The sequence below is a fragment of the Protomyctophum parallelum genome (assembly GCF_964188405.1).
Source record: "Protomyctophum parallelum genome assembly, chromosome: 9".
Taxonomy (NCBI): domain Eukaryota; kingdom Metazoa; phylum Chordata; class Actinopteri; order Myctophiformes; family Myctophidae; genus Protomyctophum; species Protomyctophum parallelum.
The window spans coordinates 49,973,306-49,989,070 of NC_139706.1; the positions used below are offsets into that span (position 1 = coordinate 49,973,306).

The 15,765-nt window shown below is 41.0% G+C and overlaps 1 protein-coding gene across 1 annotated transcript in view; it reads left to right on the forward strand.

Moving 5' to 3' along the window:
• The window catches only part of LOC310864623 (uncharacterized protein), a gene marked incomplete at its 3' end in the record, with an annotated part of 57,043 nt that overhangs the window by 14,349 nt on the left and 26,929 nt on the right, over positions 1-15,765 (forward strand). Inside the window, exons 6-19 of the mRNA XM_083773311.1 lie at positions 811-857; positions 1,585-1,644; positions 2,164-2,248; positions 2,957-3,055; positions 3,473-3,537; positions 5,375-5,420; positions 6,312-6,367; positions 7,891-7,926; positions 8,824-8,866; positions 10,947-11,029; positions 11,743-11,811; positions 13,467-13,595; positions 14,282-14,377; positions 15,361-15,432. Coding sequence (XP_083629437.1) covers positions 811-857; positions 1,585-1,644; positions 2,164-2,248; positions 2,957-3,055; positions 3,473-3,537; positions 5,375-5,420; positions 6,312-6,367; positions 7,891-7,926; positions 8,824-8,866; positions 10,947-11,029; positions 11,743-11,811; positions 13,467-13,595; positions 14,282-14,377; positions 15,361-15,432 — 986 coding nt within the window. The remainder of the gene's footprint in view (positions 1-810; positions 858-1,584; positions 1,645-2,163; positions 2,249-2,956; positions 3,056-3,472; positions 3,538-5,374; positions 5,421-6,311; positions 6,368-7,890; positions 7,927-8,823; positions 8,867-10,946; positions 11,030-11,742; positions 11,812-13,466; positions 13,596-14,281; positions 14,378-15,360; positions 15,433-15,765) is intronic.

A 15,765-nucleotide genomic window follows, 5' to 3' on the forward strand; every position in this document is an offset into this window, starting at 1 on the left:
TAGCTATGGGTGTAATGTTAGAGACCACAGAAGACATGTAAATATTAAATAAATGCTTAAACATGTAGCTAGGTGTAATGTTAGAGACCACAGAAGACATTTCAATATGAAATAAATGCTTAAACATGTAGCTATAGGTGTAATGTTAGAGACCACAGAAGACATGTAAATATGAAATAAATGCTTAAACATGTAGCTAGGTGTAATGTTAGAGACCACAGAAGACATGTAAATATGAAATAAATGCTTAAACATGTAGCTATAGGTGTAATGTTAGAGACCACAGAAGACATGTAAATATTAAATAAATGCTTAAACATGTAGTTAGGTGTAATGTTAGAGACCACAGAAGACATGTAAATATGAAATAAATGCTTAAACATGTAGCTAGGTGTAATGTTAGAGACCACAGAAGACATGTAAATATGAAATAAATGCTTAAACATGTAGCTATAGGTGTAATGTTAGAGACCACAGAAGTGAACCTTTCAAGCCTGTTTTCTCAACTCTCTGCCAGACATTACTCTATAAGCCATATCTCCAAAACTGGTGGGTCAAACTGAACAACCAATATGTCTATTTGAAGCTATGATTCCATGCTTTCATATGACATGAAAAAACGAAAATTCTAAAAAATCCAATGGCAGTCCCTCAGTCAAATTCAGTCAGTCCCTCAGTCAAATTTTGTCACATATTTTGAGGGAGGGCGTTTTTTAGAAAATGCGTGCGTGCGTGCTTGTGTGTGTGCGTGTGTGTGTGTGTGTGTGTGTGTGTGTGTGTGTGTGTGTGTGTGTGTGCGTGCGTCTGCAGGTCGTGATGACATGATTCCTGCATCCATGGAGGAGTCGAAGAACAAAGTAAGACAAACTAAAAACATGGACTTTTTGGTAATTCGCAAAATATGTGGAAAATGGTAAATAAATAATGCCAAAAGTGTGAAATGTGCGAAATATGCAAAAAGCTGCAAAATGGTGTGGGACATAAATCATGTTCACAGAAACATGCCACTCTGTGTGCCCGTTTAGATTACATTTTTGAGCGGTGCAGCCACTCCAAGGAACAGCAATGTCCGTGTTCACCCACCTATGTGACGTTATCCCATTCTGAACGGGAACCCATTTTGGTGTCGGCATCATGCTATGCTTTAGCTATTGAAAAATAGCAGACCTACAAGCTCGTAGCGCGCCACCGAGTGGCGCGCTACGAGCTTGTAGGTCTGCTATTTTTGAAAAATCGAAGAACGACTGACATTTTTATAGAATCTGATCTCAGGTCAGAATGGGTTAATCAGACCAGTGTGTGTCCAGTGGAAACGTCGTATGAATCTGATCTCAGGTCAGAATGGGTTAATGAGCACCAGTATGACTATGAGTACCAGTAGGGGCACTGTTGTGCCAGAAACAGTGCTGAACTGTTGCCTGCTAATGAGAGAGAGAGAGAGAAAGAGAGAGAGGGGGGGGGGGGGGGGGGAGAGTGGGGAGTTGCACCACTCAGTTCAAACGGGTGTGATTTAATTTTTACGTCTTACCCCTGCATTTATACAAATACATTCTTTCCTTTTGTCTTGATCCCCGCGTTCACTAGGATTCTTCTAGTGAAGACGAGAAGAAGAAGAAGAAGAAGAAGAAGAAAAAGAAGGAGAAGGTAAACATAGAACTAAGTCCAGTGGAGAAGTAACCTCGCGTCACTGGTCTGTGTTTCATAATCGCCGTCTGTGTCTGTAGCGTAGAACTAAAACTAGACTGACTCTGAAACATTTCAGATTCAGATGACTAAAACTAACTTGTCTCTACCGTACATATAATGTATACAGTATGTTCGTGTCCTTTTACAACTAGCAGAACATAACTGTCAGCGGCGGTGGCTCAGCGGTAGAGTGGCTGGATGGTAATCGTAAGGTTGCCAGTTCGAACCCTGTGGGCTCCCCCAGAGTTAGTGTCGAAGTGTCCTTGAGCAAGACTCTGAACCTCCTAATTGCTCCTGATGTGCTGGTTGGTGCCTTGCATGGTTTCCTCTGCCATCGGTGTGTGAATGAATGGGTGAATGTAATGCACAATCCATGTAAAGCGCCTTGGATAAAGGCGCGATATAAATGCACCATTTACCATTTTAACTGTATATGCTACGCTCTAATTTCTTCTTTGTGTGTTCTTGTTATCCCAGGACTCCTCCTCTTCCTCCTCTGCCTGCTCCTCATCCTCAGACAGCGAGGACGAGAAGAAGAAGAAGAAGAAGAAGAAGAAGAAGACGAAGAAGAAGACCAAAAAGAAGAAGGCATGCCTCCAAACATTTATAAACCATTGTACAGTTTGTTTGTTAAGCAATTCAAGAGAGCACCAAAGTCTAGGTGTTAATAATTAGGCTGTAGCGAATTCCTTTGCCCTGTTTCGCTCTGTTTCTTATTATCAGTGTGTGTTCTATGTTGATTATACTAATGAAGGCTCTGTTCCATTCTGCTCAAACAGAGTCAGAGTTAATGATACTAACGAAGGCTCTGTTCCATTCTGCTCAAACAGAGTCAGTGTTAATGATACTAACGAAGGCTCTGTTCCATTCTGGTCAAACAGAGTCAGTGTTAATGATGCTAATGAAGGCTCTGTTCCATTCTGGTCAAACAGAGTCAGTGTTAATGATACTAACGAAGGCTCTGTTCCATTCTGGTCAAACAGAGTCAGTGTTAATGACGCTAACGAAGGCTCTGTTCCATTCTGGTCAAACAGAGTCAGTGTTAATGATGCTAATGAAGGCTCTGTTCCATTCTGGTCAAACAGAGTCAGTGTTAATGATGCTAATGAAGGCTCTGTTCCATTCTGGTCAAACAGAGTCAGTGTTAATGATGCTAATGAAGGCTCTGTTCCATTCTGGTCAAACAGAGTCAGTGTTAATGATGCTAATGAAGGCTCTGTTCCATTCTGGTCAAACAGAGTCAGTGTTAATTCACTGTCAATCAACTTTCAGGACTCCTCCTCCTCTGATAGTTCTTCGTCGTCGTCATCTTCATCATCATCATCATCATCATCATCATCTGACAGCGAGAAAAAGAAGAAAAAGAAGAAGAAGGTATAATCGTTCATCGTGACAATGTGGTTATAATTCTATTCACTTACACCCCAGGGACCCCCACATGGTACAGTTGCACCGCTACCTAACGTCCCTAACAATCTTAGCCTCAATTGCGAGAAACGCGACCTGTACTGTACTGTACTGTACTGTACTGTACTGTACTGTACTGTACTGTACTGTACTGTACTGTACTGTACTGTACTGTACTGTACTGTACTGTACTGTACTGTACTGTACTGTACTGTGCAAGCCCTCCTCCCTGGCCTGTGTCTGTGTGTTAGGCTGTGCAACAGTGACACTTGGTGGTGAACAAACGCTAGCTGTCTATAGGAGTGGTTGCACCACTCAAAAAAAAGCTGTTTTGTTCGTGAACATCATTCTTGTGGGAACACCTTTTTTCTGTTGAAACAGGATTCTAGCTCCTCCGACTGCGATGGGAAGAAGAAGAAGAAAGACAAGAAAGATAAAAAGAAGGTATTTTATGTTCCATAAACTAAACTGAAGGAACGTTCACACTATATGAAGATAACTGTTAGGATGTCCTTAATGTTCCATTAACTAAACTGAAGGAACGTTCACACTATATGAAGATAACTGTTAGGATGTCTTTATGTTCCATAAACTAAACTGAAGGAACGTTCACACTATATGAAGATAACTGTTAGGATGTCTTTATGTTCCATAAACTAAACTGAAGGAACGTTCACACTATATGAAGATAACTGTTAGGATGTCTTTATGTTCCATAAACTAAACTGAAGGAACGTTCACACTATATGAAGATAACTGTTAGGATGTCTTTATGTTCCATAAACTAAACTGAAGGAACGTTCACACTATATGAAGATAACTGTTAGGATGTCTTTATGTTCCATAAACTAAACTGAAGGAACGTTCACACTATATGAAGATAACTGTTAGGATGTCCTTTATGTTCCATAAACTAAACTGAAGGAATGTTCACACTATATGAAGATAACTGTTAGGATGTCCTTAATGTTCCATAAACTAAACTGAAGGAACGTTCACACTATATGAAGATAACTGTTAGGATGTCTTTATGTTCCATAAACTAAACTGAAGGAACGTTCACACTATATGAAGATAACTGTTAGGATGTCCTTAATGTTACATAAACTAAACTGAAGGAACGTTCACACTATATGAAGATAACTGTTAGGATGTCCTTAATGTTCCATAAACTAAACTGAAGGAACGTTCACACTATATGAAGATAACTGTTAGGATGTCCTTAATGTTCCATAAACTAAACTGAAGGAACGTTCACACTATATGAAGATAACTGTTAGGATGTCTTTATGTTCCATAAACTAAACTGAAGGAACGTTCACACTATATGAAGATAACTGTTAGGATGTCCTTAATGTTCCATAAACTAAACTGAAGGAACGTTCACACTATATGAAGATAACTGTCCCGAATGATCACCATTTTTTTCATGCAGATTTTTCCCGATTTTATATAAAGATATAATATATATATGAACGGGGAATTATTTCCTGGACCCTCGTCGGGGGCGGGACTGCAACACTCTATAGAGCGTCGCAGTCCCGCCCCCTTTCATGACGACGCCAGGCCCAGGAAATAATTCCCAATGCATTTTTCCCCATAGACATTTCAAAAAGTATTTATTTAAAGACCTTTTAAGCGTTGCACGAAGCCAACACACAATACTTTGGACCATAAACTAAACTGAAGGGCCGTTCACACTATAGCTATGAAGATAACTGTTATCCCGAATTCTGCCAATACTGATTTTTCCCGATTCAATATTTATATATATTCTTTTTATTTTTTTAGCCCCATAATATTGATGTAACTTAGATAGCATTTTACGTAGACTTATAGGGCTGTAGGTGTCTTAAGTACCAGGTCTTATCATAACTTGAGTAAACTAAAGACCTGGAGGCGTGATCAATGCTCTTTGGCCACTCAGAATAGCCAAATGGCATTGACCACGCCTCCAGGTCTTTAGTTTACTCAAGTTAGGGAATAAGACCTGGTACTTATAAGACACGCAAAATACAGCCCATAGCATTTCATGTAGACATACTGTAGCACTATATACTGTACATGCATAGTATGTGATTTATTGTCATGCTTTTTGTTTTGTAAATCGCTCTGGACTAAATTGTAAATTGATGCTGTGGTTGAAGTGGTTACATATACTGTTTGTGTGTGTGTGTGTGTGTGTGTGTGTGTGTGTGTGTGTGTGTGTGTGTGTGTGTGTGTGTGTGTGTGTGTGTGTGTGTGTGTGTGTGTGTGTGTGTGTGTGTGTGTGTTTTCACAGGAGGAAGAGGACAGTCATCAGAGTGAAGATGAACTCAGCTGTGCAGGTGACAAGACAACGTTTAACCACACAAACCCTATACTATTCTGCTGAAAATAGCAGATCTACAAGCTTGTAGATGGTCCTATGTTCAGCATAGAGATTTGTGGAGGGGGGGGGGGGGGGGGGGTGATAGCTGATTGGTTAGAGAGCCCACCCTGTGACAACTATAGCATTTGGAACTGTTTCTTTAATCCATTTAGACCTGACGACGATAAAAAAGAAAGGTCTTCTAAATCCCAACAGTTTTCTGAAAAACCTGATGTTTCTATGTTTCATTTTCATGTCAAGAACCCCCAGAATTATATGTATTTGACCGCCGACCCCCATCTGGAAATATGTAGTTCCAGGGACCCCCCCCCCACCCAGAAGCAAAGATTTGAGTTACATTTTTTCACTGTGAAAGAATATATATTCAAAGATTTTCAACACATTTTCAAAAAAACAAATTCTAAAATAGCAGATCTACAAGCGTGTAGCGCTCGTGCTACGAGCTTTGCAGATCTGCTATTCATTCAATAGCTGAAGTATAAAATAATGCTTAAAACACCAAAAGGTGGATTAAAAGTAATTTCACTGAATGCTGGTTTGTTTACTGAGAAAACAACGTCACACATGGGACCCCCCCCCCCCCCCCCACAAAAGAAAATAATAAATAAATACAATTTTTACAAAATAAATATATGTATTGATTTGCTATATCGACACAGGGCAACCAATCCATTTGCATATACTGTCTTAAACAATATACATACCTGTGATTCATTAATAATTATACATTGATTTGTGTTTTTTATCTACTTTCAATGAACAACATGCATCGTGCAATATAGAATAGTAATGACGCTTATCGGCGTTGTCTGATCATTATAATAATAATAATAATAATAACCTGCAGGTGTTGAAAGAGCGCCGCCTGCTGGAGAGAAGAAGAAAGACAAGAAAAGGAACAAGGTATTTCTGGATGAAGTCTTATATTATATTCACCCAAACATGAAGCCTTGTTGTGTCTTATATTATATTCACCCAAACATGAAGCCTTGTTGTGTCTTATATTATATTCACCCAAACATGAAGCCTTGTTGTGTCTTATATTATATTCACCCAAACATGAAGCCTTGTTGTGTCTTATATTATATTCACCCAAACATGAAGCCTTGTTGTGTCTTATATTATATTCACCCAAACATGAAGCCTTGTTGTGTCTTATATTATATTCACCCAAACATGAAGCCTTGTTGTGTCTTATATTATATTCACCCAAACATGAAGCCTTGTTGTGTCTTATATTATATTCACCCAAACATGAAGCCTTGTTGTGTCTTATATTATATTCACCCAAACATGAAGCCTTGTTGTGTCTTATATTATATTCACCCAAACATGAAGCCTTGTTGTGAACTCATGGACATCTGTGTGTTTTTGTCCCATTCCCGACACAATAACAGTGTTGTTTTCGTCGACTAAAACTAAGACGAAAAATGTCCGTCGACTACCTTTTTCCACTGAAGAAAACTAAATGGAAACTAAATGAAAACTAAGCTACGATGACTAAAACTAAGACTAAATATACTGACAATTTCGTCGACAAATAAAAACTAGACTAAAATGTTAGGAAGGGACTAGTGGACAAGAGATCCAGTAAAAGTCATTTTACACTTGGTTGCATGCTGAAAATAGCCGATCTACAAGCTCACAACGCGTCGCGCTGCGACACGTTGTGAGCTTGTAGATTGGCTATTTTCAGCAAGTGTAAAAACAGTCCTTACGACGGCATCAATGCCCACCAAAACACATTTTAGTCGACTAAATCAACTGTAGATTTAGTCGACTAAAATCTCATGACATTTAGTCGACTAAAACTAGACTAACACTAACACATTCCAGGTGACTAGAATGTGACTAAAACTAAATTAAAACTATTCAAAAGACTATGACTAAAACTAAAATAGAAATTTGCTGCCAAAAACAACACTGGACAATAACGTGACTGATGATTGTCTGTGGAATGGATTGGATGGCGAACTAAAAGAACTGTAGTACAATAAATAAATTAAAAAAATTGTATAGATCAAAAATAGTAGATACATAATTATAGAACATTGATATGATGTTTTGTTTTCTCATTTTGTGTTCTGTTTTGTTGTTTTTTTGTTCTTTTTTGTCTTGTTCCTGTTAACTGTATTGTCCTGTCTGTCTTTGTTTTTTGTTTTATGTTATGTTTGTTTGTTTTTGTTTTGTTTTCTCCCCTTCTGTTGTTTGCTTTGTTGTATTATTTTACCTCTGAAAGCCATTTATCTGTTAGGGTAGGCACTATAAGCTTAGGCTTCAGCCTACACCTTTTTGGTCAATGTTTCTTTTGCAAAAAAAAAAAGAAAAACAGGCACTGTATTGATTTGTCGTTGAAACAAATTGTTGTTTGGTGTTTGACCAAAATAAATAAACTCTCTCTGCTCTACTGTACCTCTGTGTTTCAGACCTCCATGACCGACAGTGACCAAGATGATTATAAGGTAATACTAATAATGTTAAGTAACTAGGGCGTCTGTGGCTCAGGAGGTAGAGCAGGTCGTCCAGTGATCCATGGGTCGGCGGTTCGAATCCCGGCTCCTCCTGACCTCCTGTCCACATGTGGAAGTGTCCTTGGGCAAGACACTGAACCCCAAATTGCCTCCAGTGAGTGGGTCGCTGTGAGCTCGCCACCGTCGGTGTGTGAATGTGGGGAAGTGAGGACGCTGGCGTCGACTGTTCGCCGCTTCACCTCCCTATAATGTATGAATGAATGAACCGTTGTTAAGTACATTTACTTAAGTGCTGTCTTGAGTATTACTTTTACTCTGCTACAATAAAACTTTAAACTTTAAAACTTTAGTTACTAGTTACTTACTAGAGATTTCAGCCCTAAATACATTTGGCTATTTTCAAAAGATTTTGTTCGGATTTTGAACTTGTGAAATGGGACATTCTGCAATATGATTATAGCCTACTTTTACTTTTAGTACGTTAAGTATAGGCTACATTCTGATGCCGATACTTTTTTACTTTTACTTGAATATATTTTGAATACAGGACTTCTACTTGTAACTGAGTACATCTACATTGCAGTATTTATACTTTTACTTAAGCAAAACATTTGAGTATTTTCTCCACCACTGGGTAATACACACTCACACAATTATTGCATCAGCTCTTCAACTAATTAACCCATTCCCTGCTTTTGACGTAGATCTACGTCACGCACGCACACACTCACACTCACGCACGCACACACACACACACACACACACACACACACACACTCACACTCACACACACACACACACACACACACACACACACACTCACACTCACACTCACACTCACACTCACACTCACACACTCATGAACTTGTTTTCCCTTTTCGTGAACAGTGCAAGAAACAAGCCGGTGACAGAGCATCCTGTTCATTGATTGGTAAGTTTGTGAAGTTTATATACGTTCATAAATGATTATATGTTAATCACTAAACCCTCTAGACTTGTTAAACTTAATTGCTAAATATGCGGGACGTTTGCGCGATCATGTGCCCTTTGTGAAGCAAAATGTACCCCTGCATAATCTGCACCATTTGGCTGATTTATGCGGTAAATTGTGGAATGAGGGCGATGTCGGTACAGTAGAATACTGGACTACTCGCCCCGGTGCGTGCTCGTTTTTCCTCCCGGAATTTTCCCCAGTGAGGGGGATAACTTTGTAATATGCTATTGGCTGTTTGTATTCTTTTTGGAAAAAATATAAAAAGATACTCCTGTATAAAGGCTATATTATATTACTTATATTGACCCTATAAACAATTTAGTATTATTTAGTATATGTAAGGTTTTGCACACTCAAATGGTACCTCGTCATATAATCCCCACATATCCTACAACAACTTCTGTGAACAGACTTCAATGTAGTAGCTTTTCATAAATTATATTTGTACTTAGGCTGTTCTGCTGTCATGAAAGTTTATAGTTAGAGAAATTCAAAATCGAGCCGTCTGCTGTCCAGCCTCTCCCATTAACCCCTCACTGGGGAACATTCTGGGAGGAAAACAGAAACGGGGTGAGTTGTCTTGTTACCGTATACAGTATGCTGGTGGTACAGTACGCTGTTCTACAGTATGATATCTGTTTGATGTCTGGCGGTGTATATACTGTATAGTACGATATTCCACAATAGGACATCGGTGAAACCAATATCAGAACTATTTAGGCAGTTCCATATATCCCCCAATCCTCCCTCAGACGACTCCAATTGGTACACGAGCTCCTTCCACGCGCTACGTCCAACCAGGGAAACTCCCCCCTGTCAGGTGTAAAAGGAGCAACTTGGACACTCAGGCATGAAGGAAGCATGAGTTCAAGTCCGTTGCTCTCTCCTTGTCCCCCATATATGGGGACTAGGTTGGTCTCCCCTTGTCCCCCATATATGGGGACTAGGTTGGTCTCCCCTTGTCCCCCATATATGGGGACTAGGTTGGTCTCCCCTTGTCCCCCATATATGGGGACTAGGTTGGTCTCCCCTTGTCCCCCATATATGGGGACTAGGTTGGTCTCCCCATGTCCCCCATATATGGGGACTAGGTTGGTGGAGGGTGTGTAGAGGCAGACCTACAAGCTCGTATCGCGCCACCGAGTGGCGCGCTACGAGCTTGTAGGTCTGCTATTTTTTTGAAAAATCGAAGAACGACTGACATTTTTAGAATCTGATCCCAGGTCAGAATGGGTTCATCAGACCAGTGTGTGTCCAGTCAGTGGAAACCTCGTATGAATCTGATCTCAGGTCAGAATGGGTTAACAGGCTTTGGGCCAATAAGCCCCTATAAGGGCCTATATAGGCTTGTTTCCATTGTGGTCCTCTGCATAATATCGGAATGGGTCAGAATTGGTATCGGCAGATATGACTCCAAATAATCAGAGATCAGATATCGGTCCTAATCTCATAACCGTACACCCCTAATAATTACACGTGTTATGTGATGCAGCGTTGTTTTTGGCAGCAAATTTCTATTTTAGTTTTAGTCATAGTCTTTGGACTGAAACTTCATTTAGTTTCAGTCACATTTTGTCTTAGTGTTAGTCTAGTTTTAGTCGACTAAATGTCATAAGATTTTCGTCGACTAAATCTACAGGTGATTTAGTCGACTAAAATGTATTTTGGCGGGTCTTGATGCCGTCGTAATGAGTGTTTTCGCGACGCGTTGTGAGCTTGTAGATCTGCTATTTTCAGCATGCAACCAAAGTGTAAAATGACTTATACTGGATCTCTTGTCCACTAGTCCCTTCCTAACATTTTAGTCTAGTTTTTATTTGTCGACGAAATTGTTAGTATATGTAGTCTTAGTTTTAGTCATCGTAGCTTAGTTTTCATTTAGTTTCCATTAGTTTTAGTCAGTGAAAAAAGGTAGTCGACGAACATTTTTCGTCTTAGTTTCAGTCGACGAAAACAACACTGATGTGATGTCAATCTTATTGATTGACACGTGTCAATCAATGATGTCACACCACAGCTGACGGGAACCTGAGTGACGACGAGGGGGAAGGAGGGAAGGAGAAAGACAAGAAGAAGAAGAACAAGAAAAAGGAGAAGAAGAAGAAGAGGAAAGATACAAAGAAGAAGAAGGAGGTAATAAACGTTATTTAGAGCACCTGTACATTTGTGTTCTCCTTAGCATTATTGTATAATAACAGCCTTTTTGAAAACTGTTAACTCTATAATACTAATAATAATAATAATAATAATATCTCAAACTTATATAGCGCTTCTCTGAGTACCCAAAGACGCTTTACATTACAGAGAACAACACAAATAAAAACAACTTTAATAGAAAAAATTAATAATCACTAGAAGCTAAAAAACATAAAAAGACAGTGAAAAGGGTTAGCTAGGGAAGGCAATGTTGAAGAGGTGGGTCTTGAGGGTTGGTTTTGAAGGTTTGAAGGGTAGGGGGGCATCTCTGAGGGCCTTAAGGGAGGGCATTCCACAGGGTTATGGGGCAGCAAAGGCAAATGCTCTGTCACCCCACGTACAGAGTTTGGTCTTGGGGACGTCGAGGAGGTTTGCATCATCATGGTGTGGATAAGGGCTGATGACGGAGATTAAATGATCCGATAACATCCCAAACTGCTTGTTAGTTATTGCGTGAGCCAATGTGTTAATGTGGGTCACTCTTGTAGTCTAACTGTGTACCAAGGTGATCGCAAAAGTATTGGATATTGGAAACACTCCAGTAAAGTAAAAATGCCTAAAAATTGCACAAGTACAGTACTTCAGTAGATGTGTTTTTCCACCACTGTCTACCCCAGGACTCTGACTCAGACAGCGAAGACGAGAAGAAAGACAAGAAGAAGAAGAAGAAGAAGAAGAAAGAAAAGGTGAATAGCTTTTTAATTTTATTTTATTTTCATTTAAAACCCATTCTGAACGGGAACCCATTTTAGTGTCAGCATCATGTTATGCTTTAGCTATTGAAAAATAGCAGATCTACAAGCTCATATTGCGCCACCGAGTGGCGCGATACGAGCTTGTAGATCTGCTATTTTTGAAAAATCGAAGAACGACTGACATTTTTATAGAATCTGATCTCAGGTCAGAATGGGTTCATCAGACCAGCGTGTGTCCGGCGGAAACCTCGCATGAATCTGATCTCAGGTCAGAATGGGTTAAAACCCGTCGTCTAAAAGCCATCTGTCTGGACTCAGTGAACGTAAAGCATCTCGTCTATAAAGCTCGCGCTGCGTCGACCACTTGTAGGTGTAGGTGTGTTTTTTCGGCAATCCACCGCCCGCCAATAACCCATTCTGACCTGAGATCAGATTCTATAAATGTCTTCTACATCCTGACAGTTTTCCATTCTGACCTGAGATCAGATTCTAAAAATGTCTTCTACATCCTGACAGTTTTCCATTCTGACCTGAGATCAGATTCTAAAAATGTCTTCTACATCCTGACAGTTTTCCATTCTGACCTGAGATCAGATTCTAAAAAAATGTCTTCTACATCCTGACAGTTTTCATTCTGACCTGAGATCAGATTCTATAAAAATGTCTTCTACATCCTGACAGTTTTCCATTCTGACCCGAGATCAGATTCTAAAAAACATGTCTTCTACATCCTGACAGTTTTCCATTCTGACCTGAGATCAGATTCTAAAAATGTCTTCTATGTCAGTCGCTGTTCGATTTTTCAAAAATAGCAGACCTACAAGCTCGTAGCCTGCTGACTTTCCACAGACGCATGCAGAACAGAGTTGTGAAACGTAAGCAAATATATATCCATCCATCCATCCATCTTCAACCGCTTATCCGTAGTCGGGTCGCGGGGCCAACGGCTCCACCAGAGAGCTCCAGACTTCCCTCTCCAGAGCAACAGTATAGTGACTTTCTCCTGGGGGGATTCCGAGACGTTCCAAGGCCTTGGTCTGCCCCGGGGTCTCCTCCCAGTGGGACGTGATCCTTGGTCTGCCCCGGGGGTCTCCTCCCAGTGGGACGTGGTCCTTGGTCTGTCCCGGGGGTCTCCTCCCAGTGGGACGTGGTCCTTGGTCTGCCCCGGGGGTCTCCTCCCAGTGGGACGTGATCCTTGGTCTGCCCCGGGGTCTCCTCCCAGTGGGACGTGTTCCTTGGTCTGCCCCGGGGGTCTCCTCCCAGTGGGACGTGGTCCTTGGTCTGCCCCGGGGTCTCCTCCCAGTGGGACGTGATCCTTGGTCTGCCCCGGGGTCTCCTCCCAGTGGGACGTGATCCTTGGTCTGCCCCCGGGGTCTCCTCCCAGTGGGACGTGGTCCTTGGTCTGCCCCCGGGGTCTCCTCCCAGTGGGACATGATCCTTGGTCTGCCCCCGGGGTCTCCTCCCAGTGGGACATGATCCTTGGTCTGCCCCCGGGGTCTCCTCCCAGTGGGACGTGCGTCGAGGACCTCCCTAGGGAGGCGCCCGAGAGGCATCCTAACCAGATGCCTGAACCACCTCAGCTGGCTCCTTATATAAAGACGCAGTGAGTGAGTTAATTAATGTCTCTGTCTGTCCTTCATTTGTAGGATTCGTCCAGCTCTTCATCCTCATCCTCCTCATCCTCATCATCCTGCTCTGACAGCTCCTCATCAGACAGCGAAGATGAGAAGAAGAAAAAGAAGAAGAAAAAGAAGAAGAAGACGACAGAAGAAAAGGTTATCTATCTTATCTCTGTAGTTCTGTGATCCTCTTCGACGTTTCTGTGAAAATAACAGATCTACAAGCTCATAGCGCGCCACCGAGTGGCGCGCTATGAGCTTGTAGATCTGCTATTTTTCAATAGCTAAAGCATAGCATAATGCTAACACCAAAATGGGTTCCCGCACAAAACTGTCCAAGAGAAGAGGTGAAATAAGTACCACGTAGCTCTGCCTGTAACAATAAATACAACAACGTAATATATTCATAAACACAGTAATAGACCCACTAACGAAGAAGCTCAAAGGAAGAAACGTCTAATAATGCAACCAATAAGGCTAACATTAGACTGACCTCTGACAGAAAACTGTCAGGATTTAGAAGACATTTTGTAGAATCTGGTCTCGGGTCTCCATGGGGTTAGAGCTCCGCTAATTCGCTAAACCCCTTATCCCTAAACGTCTTTGCCTTTTTTTTTTTTACTATTTTGCAAAACATTTTTGAATAGTTTAAAATGGCCAGTCTACAAGCTCACAACGTGCCAATGTAGACTGGCTAGTTGAACTATTCAAAAATGTTAAAAGAAATAAGTTAAAGACGTTTATGGATAAGGGGTTTGAATAAGTTAAAGACGTTTATGGATACGGGGTTTAAGCGGGGTCGAAAATGAAGCCATAAGTATCTGTTTTTTCATCACCTGTAGGATTCCTCCTGCTCTTCATCATCATCATCTTCATCGGACAGCGAAGATGAAAAGAAAAAGAAGAAAAAGAAAAAGATGAAGAAGAAGAAAGATAAGGTTCTTATCTCGTTGGTCCTATTTTTAGTAGCAGATTGGTATTTAATTGTCTATAATTAAAATAGACAATTTTAGTAATCCTGGTCTCTAAACTGCCTCCCCCTGGCCAGCCGGGGCGCCTGATGGAGGGGAAAGGAACTGGTTGGAATAACGTGTTCCTTCCACACGCTACGTCCAACCAGGGAAACTCCCCCCTGTCAGGTGTAAAGGAGCAACTTGGACACTCAGGCATGAAGGAAGCATGAGTTCAAGTCCGTTGCTCTCCCCTTGTCCCCCATATATGGGGACTAGGTTGGTCTCCCCTTGTCCCCCATATATGGGGACTAGGTTGCTCTCCCCTTGTCCCCCATATATGGGGACTAGGTTGGTCTCCCCTTGTCCCCCATATATGGGGACTAGGTTGGTCTCCCCTTGTCCCCCATATATGGGGACTAGGTTGGTCTCCCCTTGTCCCCCATATATGGGGACTAGGTTGGTGGAGGGTGTGTAGAGCCCAGGATCACCTTAGATGATTTACACAGGGGTGAAAAATGGGTTACAAAATCGTGGGATAAAAAAAAAAAATATAGACAATTTTTGATATGTATAATGGATAATGGATGTATGTGTGTAAGTATATGGGATAGTATTAGGGTGTACATATGTATATTTTATATGTATAACTCGTATTACTTTTGAAGAGCAGCTTAACTGGCACAGAATCCAGCGAGTCATTTCAGTTATAGAGCGGTGGGAGTTTATAGGTTTTGTACTTCTTCTTCTCACTCCTTTTCGGATATGCTTAGATTTCTTTATTTTTTATTTCTTCTTGCTATTTTTTAACTATTTATTTTAATTGTTTTTCCTTGTGATGTGAAATGCGAGGAATTGTTCTGTTTTATTGGCATATCCGGGTGACGAAATCAACAACACCGTCTCTCTCTCTCTCTCTCTCTCTCTCTCTCTCTCTCTCTCTCTCTCTCTCTCTCTCTCTCTGTGTTCAGGATTCCTGCTCCTCGTCTTCATCGTCTTCTTCCGATAGCGAGGATGACAAGAAGAAGAAGAAGAAGAAGAAGGTGAGACCACAGCGATCATGAGACCTTTGAGGAAATCAAAGGGTTAATTAACCCATTCCCCAGTCAGTCAGTAGCCTGACACTCTGAATTCTCATTTAATCCATTTAGGACTGACATTGAAATAAAAAATAAATAATTCTGAAAAACCTCATGTTTCTACATCAGTCATGGTTCTCAATATTTCATGTCAAGGACCCCAAAAATTATACGTAATATGCCCCCACATCTGAAAATATGTTGTTCCAGGGACCCCCCCCCCCCCCCCCCCCAGAAGCAAAGATTTGAGTTAAAAACGTTCGCTCTGGGCCTTTCTGTGTGGAGTTTGCATGTTCT